Source organism: Tachypleus tridentatus, chromosome 4, assembly GCF_004210375.1.
Source record: "Tachypleus tridentatus isolate NWPU-2018 chromosome 4, ASM421037v1, whole genome shotgun sequence".
NCBI lineage: Eukaryota > Metazoa > Arthropoda > Merostomata > Xiphosura > Limulidae > Tachypleus > Tachypleus tridentatus.
The window spans coordinates 100,181,075-100,199,844 of record NC_134828.1 but is presented as its reverse complement, the minus strand read 5'-3'; the positions used below and the strand labels follow the sequence as shown (position 1 = coordinate 100,199,844).

Here is an 18,770-nt window from a genome sequence, read left to right as displayed (position 1 = left end):
TAAATAAGAGTAGTTTTATCAAAATGACAAAAGTTTATATAGGTGGTGTTAATTCTAAATTTTAGATTACTTTCCATGATGTCTTGGTCATTTTCATTGTCTTTTGTTTTCTACCAGATAATCTTTTCTCGGGTAGGAAGAATTTGTAAGAATGACCAAGGAGGCCAGTTCATGTTAAAGGAGAACTGGACAACATTCCTAAAAGCTCGATTAAATTGTTCTCTTCCGGGGGAGTATCCATTCTACTACAATGAGTTGCAAAGCATTTATTATCTTGAGAGGGAACAGATGTTCTATGCTACGTTTACTACACCTGAGTAAGTGTTGCTTTACTCTAGCTGTTTTCATATTTGTAAACACATAAATCTGGTCCCATGTTTTTTTGGAATTTTCTTATTCCTAAGTATAAAAATGTAAGCCAGCAATGATACTATTTGGGAAAAATTATTGTATCTGTTACATATAGTTTTTTATTGATTTTATTTTACAACTTGCACATTAAATTTCATAATTATTTGCACAAAGTAACATATCTTTAAATTATCTTATTAGATATATTGTATTCATGAAGAATATTAACATAGAAACTCTAATGAAGTGTACACCACCCTTACAAGTTAAGCTTTCTTTAAAGGTACCAGGGGCAGAGATTTAGTGTGAAACTTTTCATGACAAGTGTTTGTCATATGCTCAATAGACAAACTAATGTTCCATTGACTGAAATGCATGTTATCCTTGATGAATCATAAAATAAATTATGCTGTTGACACTTAAAATATGGATTAATGTTAGGTGTGTGACTACTCAAACCCAAGTTTATGATAGATTATTAATAACTAAGAAATTACTTTGGATATTTAATTTCTCAAAGATTCATTAGATGAGTATGTCTTTACTTATAACAAAGTAACAATAGGCTATATACTATATCAAGGGGAATTGAACCTCTGATTGTAGCATTATTTCAAGCATCTAGGTTGTGTCCTTAGTCTGCTTGGAATTTCATTTAAAAAAAAAATATCTTTTTAGATAAAATCAGACTTAGTTACCAACTTTGATAATTTATAAGGGAATCCCACTGTAATAATATAGTTATGATGTTTTGATTATTTCAAGTGTGTGTGTGTGTGTGTGTGTGTGTGTGTGTAACCTAAAAATATTTTTCCATATTCTCCATGTGAAAAACTTGAAAAGGTTTAGCAACATCTGGCAAGCAGCAAACAAGTACAAAGATCATCATAACTAGAAGATGTAATTGTTTGCTATACTTATTTACTTACTGTTCTATGATATAAGAAAAATTAAGTCTAAGTTAGAACTAATTTGTAAATAGCAATAATCTATATCCATATATGTGTTATAATTGAAATGTGACCATGTTTTACATAATACTAGTCCACTGACGTACAGTCAAGACAGTTCACTTTGTAAAGATTAAAGGTCAGTTTTGTATTAGTGGATGTGGCAATGTGAGTACATATGTGCTGTATCAATGCAGCTTCTTTAATGTTAGCCAGCTATGACTGGAAAGTCAGTATAATAGAAGTAATAAACATATAAAAATGTATAATATGATGAGATTTAACCTATTTAAACTAAACATTTATGTTTTCATATTACTTTAGTCATTCTAAATGAGTATATATTTCCTAATTGTGTATGATTAATTACAAGGTCAGTCAAACTGTCAGACCTTCATATAGTTAGTGTATAAAAACTGACAAAACAAATTTTACTGAAAACAAATGTTTGAAATGTACCTAGGAGGTTTTAGCAATTGTACAAATAATAGTTGAGAGTTTTGCACTTAGACTAATATTGAAACAGATTCAATATTTTTCCAAACAAATCTTTAGTGAAAATACTTCCTTAAAAGTTTGATTTTTTTATGTACAAAAGACTTGCAACCTGTACTAAGTCTACTAGTTTTTTTTTTGTTTTGTTTTTTTTTTAAGGTATACATACTGAATTAAAAGTTAGTGTAAACATTTAACTTCTGTATATTATGTTCAGCCTGTCAATAGGGTTGAAGGCTACATCAGTGTACTCGACATTTATAAGTTAACTTTTCCACGATGGCTTTCACATTCACAGGTCTGGTCCAGTAGCCTGGATCTTGAAAGTAGTAACAAATATCTTTGTTTTTCTCCCAATCAAAACAGCCTAAACTTTTCTGAAATGACTGTTGTTGTTTTTTTCATCTACATCAACATGTTGGGTTGGCTTAAATCCAAAGACTATTAAATAAAAGATATTTAATATTTATTAAGGGCACAGTAATAAACTAACCACTTCATTTTTGCATTGCAGAAATAAACTGGTGCTCTAGCAGCTAAAACCTGTCCCACTGCAGCACTTCAGGATTCTATCATTTGCAGAGGATATAACTTCTAAATTAATTTCCAGTAATCTACCGACATTTCATTTTATTGTATCTATGTCCAAGCACAATAATTATCAAAATGTAAATGAGCATCTTCATATGTCTAAACATTAATAATGATGATGTTGCTGGTCTACCAAATATTTTATTATCACAATGTACACTGCAAAATGACACAGTGGTGTGTTTGCAGACTCTTGCCACAAACTGTTTTTTGACACTAGTGATGGACAGAGAACAAATACCCCATTGTGTAGCTTTGTGCTTAATTCTAAACAAGCAAAATCATAATGTACTTAACTTATTTCACTTTAAAGACATCTTTTGCTTTATATGCTACATTTTTTCCTAGCGTAAAGCCTACATTTAATTTAAAACTGGTTCATCATTACATAAGTCAGTATATATTTACACACTTGAAATAAGATAAAGATCTATTTGTATTTATTAGAATCAGCATATATGGATCAGCTATATGTGCCTTCAGCATGTCAGCCATTCATAGTGCTTTCAATGGACCGTTCAAGTACCAGAAAAGTCAAGAGTCCCAATGGGAAAGACATAAGGGGCCCCATGAACATTTCCAGGTAACAACATTGTGCAGATGTTTCTTGGAATATTCTCATGAATTCTTACTCATATGAACATATATTTTGAAGGTAAAATAGTGTGCCAGGTTAATGAACCATTTTATGTTTTGGCATATTTTACCTTATTTATTGGGCACAGTATGTTTAGGGTTAAGTTTTAAAATATTCAACATTCTATAATAGTTTTAAGTTATTCTAAAAAAAATTGTGTTCAATAATGCCTCGGCATTGTTTTATCACAAACTTTAAACATTTAACTACTAGAAACCAGTTTGCATTGTCCTGTAAACCATGCTTTTTTTTTCTTGCTGCAGCAAAACTTTTATTTCTGTGTTAATATGTTTTTGTTTGAGTTAGAAAAGGAAATAATTTAATATTCAAATTTTGAACATAGTTTCAACATTTTTATATGTTGTATAAAAAATTGGTATTAATATAATAAAATCAGTTTTATTATATTGAAAATGTAACTTCTTTTTAACAATGTTAATTTTCAAATAGGTTATACTGTGACTAATACATGATTTTTGCATACTTATTAACTGTAATTAAACACCCATCATATAATATTTATAAAGTGCTTGTATATTTTTGGGGAAAATGGGTTGAATAAACAGACTGTTTTGCATTTGTTTTATATGTGAGACTAAAGAAAATAAAAATGTACCATTCAGAGTTCACTCCTTTTTCACAATAGTGTGAAACACCTGGCAGCAGTGAAAATTTATTAGATGCTGACCACCTGAAATTGATGGATGAGGCTATTCAACCATCTTATTCTAAGCCACTTTATACAATGGAATTGGAAAGGTAATGTTATTGAAGTTTATATTATATTTGCAACTTGTATAAATTTGTGCATATTGAACCATTGCAAATCTTCTGTAAATATCTTTGTTTATCTTTTACAAATTTAAAATCTAGTTATGTAGTATATCTTGTTTTGGACTGGAGCATTTATCATGTACATGTTTTGCTATAATGACCATTCTTGGAAAAAGAAATAAAAAAATAGATGTATTTTACTAATTGTTAGACAACATAATTTTATAAAGTTTCAATTTTTTTCAGCAAAGGTGTTTTCTAACTCAATGTTGATAGTCTATTAAAAGAACATGTATAGTTATCTACATATGCTGTGCTTAATTGTGATAACTCATCTGAGTGTTCAACTTTGTTGCAACAAAAACAAATGACTTTTGATCCATCTTTTTCTCTTCATAACCAGGTTCAGCCATATTGTTGTTGATGTTGTACCAACAAAGCACTATGATGATCCAGCCCATGTCATCTTTGTATCTAACAATGAAGGTGTTATAAGGAAGCTTGTAGATGTGCCTCAGAAGTTCCAGATCTGTTTGGTTGAAGAGATACATATATTTCCACAAAACAGCACTAATAAAATAATGTCTCTAAAGTTGCTAAAAGACACGGTAAGGTGTTTATAGAATGTTGAAATTAACCTGAACTTATGAAATAATAGTATTAAGCTTGCTCATTGTATAATATAGGTCAATGTTTATTAGTATACTGTAAAATACTTAAGAATTTAACTGGTATATTTAGTGTGATTACCTTTCCAAAAGGTGCCTTAAAAAGCTTTAAACCATCATCAGGTAGTCTAATGAGGAATAGTACAACCTGAAAAAATGACATGCCAAAATTCATACATTTCATCTTGAGAAAATTCTTACAGTAAAGGTAAAAAAAATAAACAAGTACCAATAATTTTTTAGGAACATTAAAAGAAATTTGTATGGAACCATAAACATTTGTAATGGAAATATGAAGTTCAAAGGTTATAAAATATTTATTGTATTAGCCAGTATAAAAGAAACATGCAATGGCTCTCTCAAGTAGTTATAAGAGCCAAATATCATTTTCCGTAAAGCAGAAACATTTTAATTTTGTAATTATTTCATAGGTGCATGGTTAAAAAGTAGAAATTATTACAAAGTTAACATGTTTTTAAAAGATTAGTGATACTAATTACCTAATAATTTCTATTTCTTTTAAAAACATTTTATTATATAATTGAACAGTTTTCTGAGATCATTTGATGTAATGCAAACTCTATTCTATATTGTGTTAAGACTCTATCCTCTCCTCAAAGCAAAGCTAGAGTATGTAGTGATGGTCTTGTCAATTCATCTGTCTGTTGTTTTGAGGCTCAAATTACAAAAGTAATGGTTATCATTTAAAAGAAAAAAAAAAGAACTCTATACTAAAACAAAAACAGCTAATGATCACAAAAACCAGCCATTCTGCAGATGATTGTTTATAAAGTTTTAATTATTTCATAGAACTATATTTAATTTTTAATACATATATTAAATTGAATATACAGAATATCAGGTTTATAGTTCTTATATCCCTTTTTCTCCCCCCCTCCCCCTAGAATTCTCTGTACATAGGAACAGACAAGGAAGTTCTTAGGGTTCCATTACATCGTTGTGAACGCTTCCTCAGTGAAACGTGAGTAAAATTTATCAAATTTTATTATTACATTTCTACAAAACAGATAGAAAAATTAATTCAGTTGGACCTTAATGACCAAGTACAGCTTTAGTAAAGCCCAGGATGATAAGAGCTGCTGCTAGAGAGAGAGAAAACAAGGATAACTTCTGTTATAAGTTTGGTTTGTTATCAGTATTGCAGATAGTGTTAGTACTTTAAGAAACACATTTAAAACAATTGTCTGTGTAAATGATATATTTTTTTATGAAGTTTTTGCTCCTTTATTTGATCTTTCAATCAGCAGTATGTAATTTTAATACTAGATTCAACAACGTACTGTAAAGTGATTACGAAACTATTAGCAGTGATATTACATCAATCAAATATATCTATAGCAGTTGTTTCCAAACTGCTAGGAGTGTTGAAGTGTCACGAGAGTTTCATTAAATGAGGAATAATTAGGAACATAACAGTCCATATGGCAGTGGGGGGGGGGTGTCTTGTAATTCAAAGTGGGTTAGGGTCAGTGGAAAAGTTCGGGAACTAGTTGTCTAAGCTATTATAACAATATAAAAATGTCTGTGTAGTTAGTTGTACATCTAAGTCAAGTTAGCAGTACCAATTGAAGCTGCTGAACTTGTTTTGCAAATCATTATACACCAGCTTTATTTTTCAAAAACAAAAAGATTTTTGTAGTTTTACAATGTCAGCTGTATTACTGGTATCATGTTTTATTTTGGTATTCACACACAATTTAGTTGCAGATGGATTCAAATTAAGCTGCTTTGTATGAAACTGTTAGTTATTTAACTACTAGAAACTTAAAACTAGCTAGCTAATTTATTGACTCTACTGTGTCCTCTGAAAGCGTGTTGATTGTTGTTTCAAGAGCATTATAAGAAGGCCGTCAAACTTGACATATTTCTGATTTCCGGTAGGTCATGTTTGAATGCTATGGATCCCTATTGTGGGTGGAATGAATACCAGATGGCTTGCACCACAGCTCCTCATAGAAACCCAGTAAGTTCCTTCTGGAAACAGGAGGAAATTGGTTGTCCTCGCACCCACTTACCAGGTTAGTAAAATGTACACATCTAATTATGTGACATCTTTAACCGAGTACATATGTATTTACAGTTTACACTACAATTTGTTTAACTTCATATTCCAATCAAGAAATGCTTACTTATATTTGTCATCCCCAAGACTTGTCTATACCCTAAATGTTTGTTTGTTTTTGAATTTTGTGCAAAGGTACTTGAGGGCTATCTGCGCTAGCCGTCCCTAATTTAGCAGTGTAAGACTAGAGCGAAGGCAACTAGTCATCACCACCCACCGCCAACTCTTGGGCTACTCTTTTATCAATGAATAGTGGGATTGACTATCACATTAACGCCCCCATGACTGAAAAGGGTGAGCATGTTTGGTGCAAGCAGAATTCAAATCCACGACCCTTGGATTACGAGTCGAACGCCTCAACACACTTGGCCATACTGGGCCTCCCTAAATGTTGCCATCTGATAATTTAATGTATTGTAATTATTTTATGTAAAATATTATGTTAAATGCGTTACTGGTTTAATTTTTTGTATTCATCTGTATAAATAACTTGCTTTGAACAGCAGTTAATGATAATAATCTGTTTTAACTTTCAGATTTAATGTATCTTTGTAAAATATTTTAGTTTCAGTATAACTAATAATTAAGTTGGTATGTTTGTTAAGTTTTTATTAAGAATTATCCATTACTACACTGTTTTGTAGAATATTCATAGTAAATTATATTGTACATCAATATGTTTGGGTAAATTCACTTCATTTGTTTTTTGTGTTTAATAACAAGTAGCTTTGATAGATTTGAGTGTTATTATTTACCTTGCTATTAGAATATTAACCATAGTTTTGTGTAAAAACTATTTTAAATTTTTAAAGTTTTTTTTTTTCCTTTAATAGTTAGAGCTGCTGTTATTGCATCAAAAGTGTCATTGTGATAGATTAAGTAATGTTTTTTATGTGATATTTTTAGTCAATGGTGGTTGGGGACCATGGTCATCTTGGTTTGAATGTGAACAGATAGAAAAAGATGTGCTCAGAGATCTTTGTTTATGTCGACAAAGGAAATGTAACAGTCCAACTCCAGCCAATGGAGGCATGAAATGTGAAGGCATGGACTTTCAAGTGGCCAACTGTACTCGTAAGTTAACAGGAATTATAAAAATAATACGTAGATTTATAATTTTATAAATTCAAAGTAAAATTGTTAATAAGCTCAAACTTTGGTGTGTATATAAACTTTAAGTTTTTAGATTAGTGTATTATAATGGAAATATTTTGCACTTTATTAAGTTTTAATAGCAATAAGTAGTTTAATCTTGGTTTACACTTTTTAATGATATTAGTATGTTAAGCAAAAAGTCTTCTAATGTATTGCTGTTTGGACAGTATTAGAAAATACTCCACCCGTTTTAAGTTTCTTTGCCAATATTTATTTTTGAGATTATTGGTTTAACTCTTTACACAATGTCATTCAACCACATTGTTTCATATTTTGACTTGTAACAATTGGTTGATATATAAACGTAGATCTTAAATTGTATATATTAAAATAATGTAAAAAAATTCTCGTGATAAAACTAAAACTCGCAAATTGTAAATGGACTATGTTGCTTTCATGTTAACTTTTTAAAATATTGTGCCTTTTTCTTTCTTTTATGATGTAACATTATATCACTTATAGCAAGCAGGATACAAATTGTCATTTTTTAAACAAATTTGTGAAATGTTATAGTACCTTTTATGGTAAGTTAATACTCTTAGTTTTTTTTTTTTTTGTGGAAAGCTAGAATTTATGAATGTTGGTCAGTAAACTTTAGGTATACTAGTGTGATGTTTTTTAATAAATTATAGAAAGGTAAATAAATACAGATTACAGAATAACATCAGTGTAAATTTGTTCTTTAATGTGAAATATTGGAATTAGAAATTGTACCCAAATGGGCAAGAGTTTAGTAGATAATAATTCTTTTATAGTATTGTATTTTCAGTGTAATTATTTCTGTTGCAGAAAATGGACAATGGACAGAGTGGTCAGCATGGTCAGCTTGTTCTCAAACTTGTGGATTAGCAGTAAAAACTCGTCGGAGGACTTGTGGGAATCCTTCCCCTGCTTATGGTGGTCGAATTTGCTTGGGTCCCGAGCGAGAAGAAATTTATTGTACCACAAATCCTCCATGCCCTGGTAAACTTTTTATGATTGGAAAATGTTTTTTGTTTCTTTTGTTTGTAAGTGTAATTGTATATATTTTTAAGCAGTGGGTTTACAAAATGTTTAAGTAAATGTGACTTTTATTCTGAAATATTAGGTCCCATCCTACCTCCAGTAGATGGACTGTGGTCAGATTGGTCAGTGTGGACTGAATGCACTGCTCTGTGTGGAGGGGGAATACAGATGCGACAACGAAAGTGTAATAGTCCAGCACCCAAGAATGGTGGTCGAGAATGTCTTGGATGCGATCACGATTACCAACAGTGCAATACCCAGTCATGTCCAGAATTTAGAAAAACCAGCAAATGGACTCCTTGGCTTCAAGCAAACAAGACTAAAGATGGCTACTTTGAACAAAGGTTCAGATTTATTTGTAATGCCAATGTTGCACAGGAGAACTTACTTCGTGTTGGTAACATGAGAAGTGAGGAAAGATACTGTTCAGAAGGAGGAAGGAACTGTTTTGATGCAGGTAAAACAACTGCTCTTATTGTGATAGATATAATTTAAAAAGTTCGTTTTTCCCAGATATTATTTAAGGCCTGAATAATGTTCATACCAGTTTGGTAAATGTTTTTCTGTTCTAAACCTATAATGTACAACAATTCAGTAATGCAACACAGTACCTTATTATACTCTAGACATATTATTCATTTTAACCTTTGTGAATACAATTGTATATATAAATAAGTAAACATATATCAGGGTTTTTATTCTAAAGTATTATTGTTATTTATTATGATTCATCTTTAAACTACAAATATGGGTATCAGCTGTCAAACACCCTAGCTTGCTGTTTTTAGTAAGTTTATTTTCATAGGTTTTTGAGTTCTAGCAGGCACAAAAAAATATTAAATCTTCACCAAAACTAAAGACCATCATCAGTGAGCTCCTTGTTTTTGATAGGTACCTCTTCTCTGAGGATTCATTAACATCATCAGTAAAGATTCCTGTTAGTGCTTATCCTAAAATAATTTTAAAGAATTATTCAGATGATGATGATTTGGTAACTGTTTCATTTATTTTTGTAAAATACTGTGAATTCATATTACAGTTTAATATTCTGTAACTTTTTGTGTGAAAGTCAGTTCGTAATCTCTATGAGTGAATAATGTTGACAAAATGCCCTCATTCATGTATTAAAAGAGGAACAACATAAATATATCAGAGTTGATAATTCAGAGTACATAAAAGAAAATATGTACAGAAAATTAATTCCATATACAGTTTTTGTTTTACTTTGAGAAGTAGTATGTTAGCTAATTTTACACCATGAAGCTTCATTTTAATCATATAAAACACCCTTTTGCATGGCAGATATCTAGCAGTAAAATAACTGTCAGCACAATATCTTCTTGAAGTTTGGTAATACACCATCATTGTGAAATTCATCATTTTCTGTGAGCTTTAAATAGTTCTTTCAATACAGTTTAAGTTTTAATGAAAATAAAAAAAATATTTGAAACAAGAAGTTAAGCAACTTAAGTGATTAAAACAGAAGATATATTTCCTTTTTACCAACATTATAATGTTTTGCCACTGTTAAGAGAAAAAAAAAAAGATTGTAGAAAGTGCAAGGTTTCTGTACTGTATCACTACTGTTTGTTAAAATTCTCTATAGTATTGATAATAAAGAAGGGAATATCAGAACAAAATAACATGTATTTTCTAGACTGTAACTGTAAGATAAAGTATTTAAATAATTGTGAACAGTAAACTAGTGCTTTAATTTTGAAATTCATTATAACATAGCAAGGGCCCTGTTAATCCATCTAGATTGCTTCATCCACTAAATTATCAAAAGAAAAACTCAAAGCCACTTATTAAGTTTTTATCAAGTTTCCCTTAAAATACCCTTACAGTTTACTGTTTCAATTCCATCTGAAGGCAACCCATTACAAATGTTAACAACTTTGTCAGAAAAATAGTGGGAGAAATACTGAAAGTGTTGATTTATAGCCTAATAAATTATTAAAGTTTCCTCTTTGGATCACCATGTAAAGCTGTAATATTTCTTTCACTTCATTTACAAAATAATAATCTTTCTTCAATGTTTCTTATGCTAAATATATTTTTTAGCTTTTGTAAATACAGAGAGAGGGTGGTCAGATTGGTCTGCGTGGTCTGCATGTTCTAAATCATGTGGTGGAGGCATCCAGTCGAAAACACGAGTATGTAATAGTGAGGAAAGTAGCTGTGATGGTGAAACCTTCAAAGAAAGAGAATGCAACATGGTGTCTTGCAAAGGTCAGTTCTTAGAAACTAGACAAATGCATGCCATTATTTTTTAATGTTTATACATAGTATATTGGATAATTTTGTAAAACTTCCTTATCTATTAGGTTTTACCTGATAAAATAATCTAAGTGAAAAATGAACTAAATTATGTGATGAAAATAATTTATGTCCTGTTCACATAAGAATCATGAACCACTATGTTCTAGTTTCATGTGGTTGTAGTAATTAGTTAAATAATTAGAGAGTGGTGAGTTTTTCATATACAACCAAGTACTCTTAAAGTTTTTGATATTGATCTGATTTATGAGTCCATTTCTTTTGTTTTTTTATTTGAGACCTAAAAATGATTTGTTTAAAAATAATTTTTTTGGTTTGGACATGATGAAAGAATATAGTGTTTGATTATGAAAATAAAACGGCAATCAGAAAAATAAGTTTTTAACATAAAACACCCTCTAAACATTATTGAGTAAAAATTGTAAAGTGTTTTCAGTATATGCAACTGTCAAGTTTGAAAACAGCTGTTGTACACTACTTGAAGATAGTTTTACTTCTTTTTCTGTGTGAATTTTATCCTTAGTTATTTTAACTAGATGCACTAATGAGACTCTTAAGTGTGAAAATGTACAAGTGAAATTTTATGTTGGTGGGTGATGCAACAGAAAACCCCTGTTTTTCAAGATCTGGAAAAATTTCCATCATTAAGTCTCAAAAATAAGTGGTAGGGTATTTTTCACTCCCACATACACTTAAGTAATAAACATGTCAAGAAAACAGGTCAGAAAAATATGCAAAAATCTGTTACTAAACAGTATCCTTTAACTGTCAAATATGGTGTAGATTTTTATTATTATTATTATTATGGATTAATTTTGCAAAAATGCAAAACAGTAAGCTTTGAATTAAATAATTATTTTGGGTTATTTTATTTGCCCTTTCTAAACTTTACTCCTTCATACAGTTGTGTCTTTCACTTACTGGTCTACTTTGGTTTTAGGTCTAGAAGGCTGGAAAGAATGGTCAGAATGGTCGCTTTGTGATAAGAAAGGTGAACAACATAGACAAAGAACATGTAAACATTCTAATGATGAGCCAAGTCAATGTCAAGGTTCAAGTGAACAAACAAGGATGTGTATAGCTGGACAATTTGGTAAATTGAATTTGAAATATTTTCATCCCACTACCCTATAAGAACGTTTTAATTCATTGCTATTTCATTTAGCTTGTCTGTATTGGATGTACATCATATAATGTTTTCAAGTTTTGAATATATAGATAATGTAGAATAATGTATAAATAACTAACCCTTTAGTGTCAGGCCACAGGTCAAAGGCCATATCGTGTTTGTTAACTTGCATTCAAAATTTTATTGAACTAGTATTTTATGAATTTGTGTGATCAAGTTTTTAATCAAATTGTGTATTATAATTCACACTTTAATATTATATGAGTTAATTTAAAAGTAAATTTTAAAATAGATTTTAGTGAGTCAAGTGGCATGTTGAATACAGCACTATTTAAAATTAGATGTCTATTGTTTCAAAATACTAAGTCTAGAGTTTTGTACAAATTAGCAACCTATGTCCAGCAGCAACAGCGTTCAAATGTCATAGCTAGAAGAGATAATTGTTTACTTAATTGAATCTGAATAGTGATAATCTATATGCATGTATAATGTGACTGAATATTACAAAATACTAGTTTGCAAAAACACGGCCAAGACAGGGAAGACTAAATCTAGCTAATTCTATAAATGATTAAAACATATTGCATTTTAATATTGTAAGTTACTATGTATCTTTTGTATGTATATTACACAAGCAGGTATAAGCTATATGTTATTAAAAATGTGGTATGTGAGTAGATATTTACAATAGCAAGCCTATGAGATAACTTAAAGGGCTACATTAGTCTTTATTGTTATGAAGTATAGATTCAGACTAGAAAGTCATTACACCATACTTACTAGTTACTTAAGACATCTTCTGCCATGTACAATTAGTATTACAGGTTTTAATTAAGTTTTATAATCCATCAATATTCTTATTTGCATTTGATTCACTTATTTTAGCAAGGATCAAGCAATTACTTGAATGAAACATTACAATTCATTTGTATGTAACATGAAGAAAATTTAATATTGTAGCAATGTGTTTATTACCCAGGTTTTGTAATGCATTTCAGATTACTCTACAAAATCAAGTAGCCAAGAAGTGGATGGAGTTTCTATACCTACTGTGGTCAGTGTCTGTCTGGGGTCATTCATTGTTGGAGCAGCACTGTCTGCCCTTGGAACGTACATGTGCATGAAACGTCGATACGTATTCCGTGACGGTAGACTTTCAAAAAAGATGATACCTGTCAAACAAAATCACTATATAACAGAAAGTGAATTAAAAAACAACATGACTCCAATCAATGGCTCACCAGGAAAATACCCACTGAGAGAAGCAACAATAAAGAGAAACGGGCTCAGAACGCCCATACATGCAGATCAGAACTTCTAGTAAACGCAAAGATCATTTTATATGAACTGCATGCATATTACTATTTACAGATGTGGAAAATTTCTGCAAAAAGTTCCTCCAAACATATTGTGAGATTCGCTAGTATTACTAGGATAACATGGGAGTTAGTATAAAAGAATCTCGTGTTTGGTACCATTCAATCTGTATGGGCAACTTTGTGAAACTCTCTTTTTTCTTCTAAATATATCTTATAGCAATGTGAGTTGTCAACCACCTGTTGAGGTATCACTGGCTCAGCATATATTAGATGAAAGCAGGTGCATGAACCCACCTGTATCGGGTGTACAGTTCCAATAAATGTGCCTTGTATAAAATAAGCATCTTAATAGACTTGGGTTTTATGTGCTTCAAAAGGGAAAAAAAAATTACTCATGTTAGAACATGTATAATTTTTTTTTATTGTTAGAATTATGTTGATTACATGATTCTCAGAATTGTATTTTACAGCTGACTTATGCCATATGTTCAACTTAATACACTAAACAGTTTGTTGAAAGAAACAGTGAATATTTGTGTTTTTAGACAATTTTGCTTCAGTCATGACATCATAATGCCATAAATGCATTTAAAGAATTAAAAGAAACTGTGAATTGTAATACAAATATCTAAGTATGGATAAGTACAAACTGTATGTGTTGTGTATCAAGGCAAGAAAAAACGAAAAGCAGAAAAACCTCAGTATTTTACATATATATAAAAAAAAAAGGAAAGTTCATATCTATTTTCTGGTTTACCTCAGATCACCAATTAAACGAAAATTGTGAAACTGCTGAAAATATATGCCTTCTGATAGTTTCAAATGTATTGAAAATAACATGCCAGTCTGCCACAGAGAAAATCATTGGTTACAGCAAACTTTGGAATCACCAAACTAGTTTGAATGAGGAGATTTACATGTCGGTTTGTTTTTCATAAATTTCAGTGTCTTTACTGTGTTACAAAGGATACTACTACCCTTGTCACTATATTTAATAAATGCTAAACTCACAACTTTATTTTAAAGCTTTTGTATATTTTGATATTTGTTTTTGTTTCGCTCAATCATGTTTCAAGTGTAACATTAAAAATGACCAGATCTTATCAGTAAATTTATGGTTGATAGTTGAGTGGAAACAGTCAAATGCATTTTTGTCCTGGTACTTTCATTATTTTTTTTTTTTTCCTAATTACCTCAGGCAAAAATTAATACATTTTTCATAGACTTTAAAGATTAAATATATCAGTTCTGAAATGAATGTGTTAATTTATGAAACTTTATTTGGTGTCAGTTAAATAATTGATGGTAATTAACTGTAAAACATGCATAATTTATTTTGAGCCATGATTTATCAATTCTTGTTATGAAAAAACCCATAGTGAAATTATTTTTAACTGAGGTGTAAAACTGACAGCATCTAATTGACATTTATTATGTTACGGATTCTGGCAATAAATATCAAACTATACTAAGAAAAGATCATTTTTTATAGAATAAGTAATAGAAATTGTTCAAAGGTAATAAGATGTACTTCTAGAATTTGCAAGATAACTAGCTTACTGATATATTGAACATGAATTACTGTCACATAATTAATGTCTTTCATATGTTTGAATGAACTTTGAACAGTGGGAAGATTTTCAAAGTACAGTAAAATCTTGTTCGTCTAAACATTCATGCAACCATATTTTAGTTTATACAGCTATTATGATGAATTGTGATCTACTTGACTTGGTTAGCAATATGTGGCACTCATTCTTTTCACTGTCACTTGTTCTTACATTAAGTTTTTGTCATCTATTATCATTGATCTTTATAATGGGTGTTTTTATATTGGTTATTACTTATTATATTATAGTACTACCAAATAGTACTTTTTTCAAGTACTTTAAGGAAATAACAGAGTTGGTTTTAATAAGTGATTTTTCTTTTCAAGCTTAAAAATATTGTTTTATCATAAATGACCCATGACTGGAAATACTTGTGCATGTCTGAAGTTTTGCTACCAAAGGCTAATTTAGTCTCAAAAATAATTTAGTATTTTTCATTGATTAAAAATTTTGGAATTGCCTTGCTCAAGCTATGTTTACACATTATTCTAGTAAGTAAATAAATAAAAAAAAGGGCCAGTGTTATAGTAATATTTTGAAATTAGCTTTTATAATTGAGATTCTATTTGTTTAGTCTTTGCATTAATGTTTTAGATAAAGGTGCAAAGAAATACACGTGTAAGATAAAATCTAGTTAATAATCAAGTTCTAAAAATAGTCTAAAATAAAGTTCTAGTATGTCCAGCCAGAAATCACTATGGGAAGCAAACCATAGAAGTGGTATTTACTAAACTACATAGTTAGTTTGTAAACCTAAAATTGTATTTCTGGCTGTACACTCTTGAATCTGTAAGAACTAAAGAAACCTGACAGTTTCCCCCAACAGGTAAACTACAAAACTGTTCTTTTGACCTAGACAGGTTAAACTGAAACCTTAGATAATTTTTCTTTAATTTAAACTATTTCTTATATGCATATTTGCTTTATGTTTTCCTTCATTAATTTTTGAAATTTTTTTGATATTTCAAACTATTGTTACTGCTTTTTGATTTTTTGTTAAGAGAGTTGTAGTAATTTTGTTTATCTTGGATAATGAACATGCCCATAATTTTTATTATAGAAGAGTTTTTGTTACTGAAAAGGCAGAAATGTTTATTCTAAGGTTTTCATTCGTAAAAGTAATAAAAAATTATGCACAAGAGAAGTACAGCTCATTCGGTAGCATTGCTGGAATTTGAAATATATTCCAGTATTTTGACTTCATCCATCGTAAGTGCCAAAGTATGTAAGATTTTGAGGTAGAACATTCAAAGTATTAAAATGGAGGCCAGAGATGATTATACTTAATATTTTAATATTTCTTTCAAGGTACTGGATGTTTATATCTGGGGTTCCTGGAATTAATATCTTTCTATTGTGCTGTACTATATGCTATAACATTTTGAGACTTAAATTTTGGTAAAATGTAATTTATTGAAAACAAAACAAAACTGGCCATGTTTCAATATGTAGAAGTGTTAAATTTGTAAATAATGTAAACAAGTCTGTACTTGGAATCATGTGTCCACTGTCTTTGAGGAGGAAAAATGGTCCTACAGAATACTAATATGGTATCTATGTATTCTTTTGTAACTGTGTCAAGAAGAGGTTGTTACTTGGCTGTTTTACTAAACATTGAACATAAATTTTGTACATTTTAAACAAGTGCCTGTACATCAAGATGTGATGATTTATGATTAGCAATACTTCCACAGTAACAATGAACACTATTGATAAGAAAACTTTGTGCAATTAATCAAACTGTTTCTGAATAGTGCATGGTAATGATTTAACTTTGGTTACAAACTCACTCAAGTTTTTGTATACTAAAAGTAGACTTGGTAATACGATTTTTACATGTAGCCTTTCAAGGTCTAAAACTTTGGACTTATCCTTGCAGGGTACTGTTTGTGAGTGCCAACACTTGTTATGTAAACCTGAAAAGCTAATAAGTTTTATTACCTAAATGTTAAAATTTGAATTTGTTAAGAAGATCTTTATGCTTTTACTGATACATTCTGATAAAAAAAAAACAAAAAAACAACAAAACTATTGTTAAGTAAGTTTGTAAAAGTCAGCCCAACGAATTTGAATGCTCAATAATATTGAATGTCCAGTGACATGCCTACTTTAAAATGAATTGTATTTTGAGTACTGGTTTATGACTTACTTGATGATAAGTTTTTGTAAATTTTGTGTATAGACAAAAATATTTTGACAAATAAAAATATTTTGCTCACTAAATAAAGTTTAATACAAGTTTCATGTATTGATATTGTACTGGTATTTCTGACAAGTGGCTGTTTACGGCATAAGATTTAAAACCAGAGTTATAAAACGAGACTGTTACATGTCATGGTCTTAAAGTCAATAGCCTGAAACAAAGCTGACAAAAAAAGTGATCAGTTTAATTGGAATTAAAGTGTGAAGACCAAATAAGGTACTTTATAACACTACTAATATTCATGGTGTGTATTCTAATCTGAAAACAAAATGCCTTAACATTTAACATTTTTTCAGCAGAATAAAAAAACGTTTATCAGTCAGTTTTCTTTGGGTAATGTGAGACATTAATAATAGTGTTGTAGACTATATGCTTTTGAAATTTAAACTCGGTGTGATTCTGACATGTGGCTTAATCACTAGAGCTTTCTTGAAAGTTTCTTGAACCACATAATTGAGCTATGGAAGAGAAAATGATGGATTAAGTGGTGAATTGATTACTGACAAAAATTGGGAAAAGTAAAGAAATTTCTTGATATTCAACAAAGATTTAAGTATTAGACAACAAAAGTTAGATCAAAACACTGCTTTAATAGCTGGCATGCTGCAAATGTACAAACTGCAGCCATGAAGAGTATCTTAAACATGAAAGTAGTCCAAAAATTAATTTTAAGATATTATGCACCTAATAAATGATCTCTTGGGTAAATGCATAATATAACCGTACCTGCACCTGTTTCTTCTCGTAGATATGAAGCCTGGCAAAAAAAAAAGTCTTTATTCTTTCTACTATGGCAAAAGAGTAGATTTACATCCTTAGTAAGTATTTCTTGAAGCCTGGCAAAAAAAAAACAGTCTTTATTCTTTCTACTATGGCAAAAGAGTAGATTTACATCCTTAGTATTTCTGACTGCTTCGCAAATGATTACCAAGCATGTCCTGAGCTGCTCTAAAGAGATGCTCTATGTGATTGAAGATTTTCATTTATTCTTCAGAACAGTGGGTAAGATTGCCTTCTTTGTATTCTTTTAATTGTGTGAATTTCCGAAAATTGTCTTCAGTTGTTGTTTTCTCTGCAGCTACTAAACATGTTAAGCACAAGTTTTTTTTTTTTTCTTCACTTTGACGATACAGTAACTGACTAAGTTGTAGAGGCTGCTTGGCTAAGTGCTGAGCTGGAAAACAAGTTGTAAACGGTTGAATTGACTGGTCATCGTAGTCAGCTGTGTCTTACAAAGGTTCTGTTGATTGACGAGAAAATTCTACTAAGAAACCTCCGTCGTCCTCCAACTGTTATAAAGATATTTTCTTGTCTTATATTGCAAAGTTGATGCATGATGTTCGCATCGAACATATCAACAGACAATATAACTATTCAGTGCCTTAACCTTGCATGCAAGTGTTTTCTTTTGTACCTACGACTATTGTCAGTATTGAACCTTTGTAACTATGTGCATAAATTATCATGTTCAATCAACAAGGTTGCCTAAATATTTGGAAGTTCGCAAAAAAAATTGCAAA

The 18,770-nt window shown here is 30.2% G+C and overlaps 1 protein-coding gene across 1 annotated transcript in view; it reads left to right on the top strand.

Annotated features, from left to right (window-relative positions):
• LOC143249766 (semaphorin-5A-like) overlaps positions 1-17,274 on the top strand; it is a 170,601-nt gene extending 153,327 nt beyond the window's left edge. The window contains 12 exon segments of the mRNA XM_076500155.1: positions 118-317; positions 2,835-2,970; positions 3,671-3,783; positions 4,202-4,406; positions 5,372-5,448; positions 6,369-6,505; positions 7,456-7,623; positions 8,494-8,667; positions 8,792-9,166; positions 10,774-10,941; positions 11,930-12,082; positions 13,117-17,274. Coding sequence (XP_076356270.1) covers positions 118-317; positions 2,835-2,970; positions 3,671-3,783; positions 4,202-4,406; positions 5,372-5,448; positions 6,369-6,505; positions 7,456-7,623; positions 8,494-8,667; positions 8,792-9,166; positions 10,774-10,941; positions 11,930-12,082; positions 13,117-13,439 — 2,229 coding nt within the window. The 3' untranslated portion in view covers positions 13,440-17,274.
• The last annotated feature ends 1,496 nt before the right edge of the window (positions 17,275-18,770 follow it).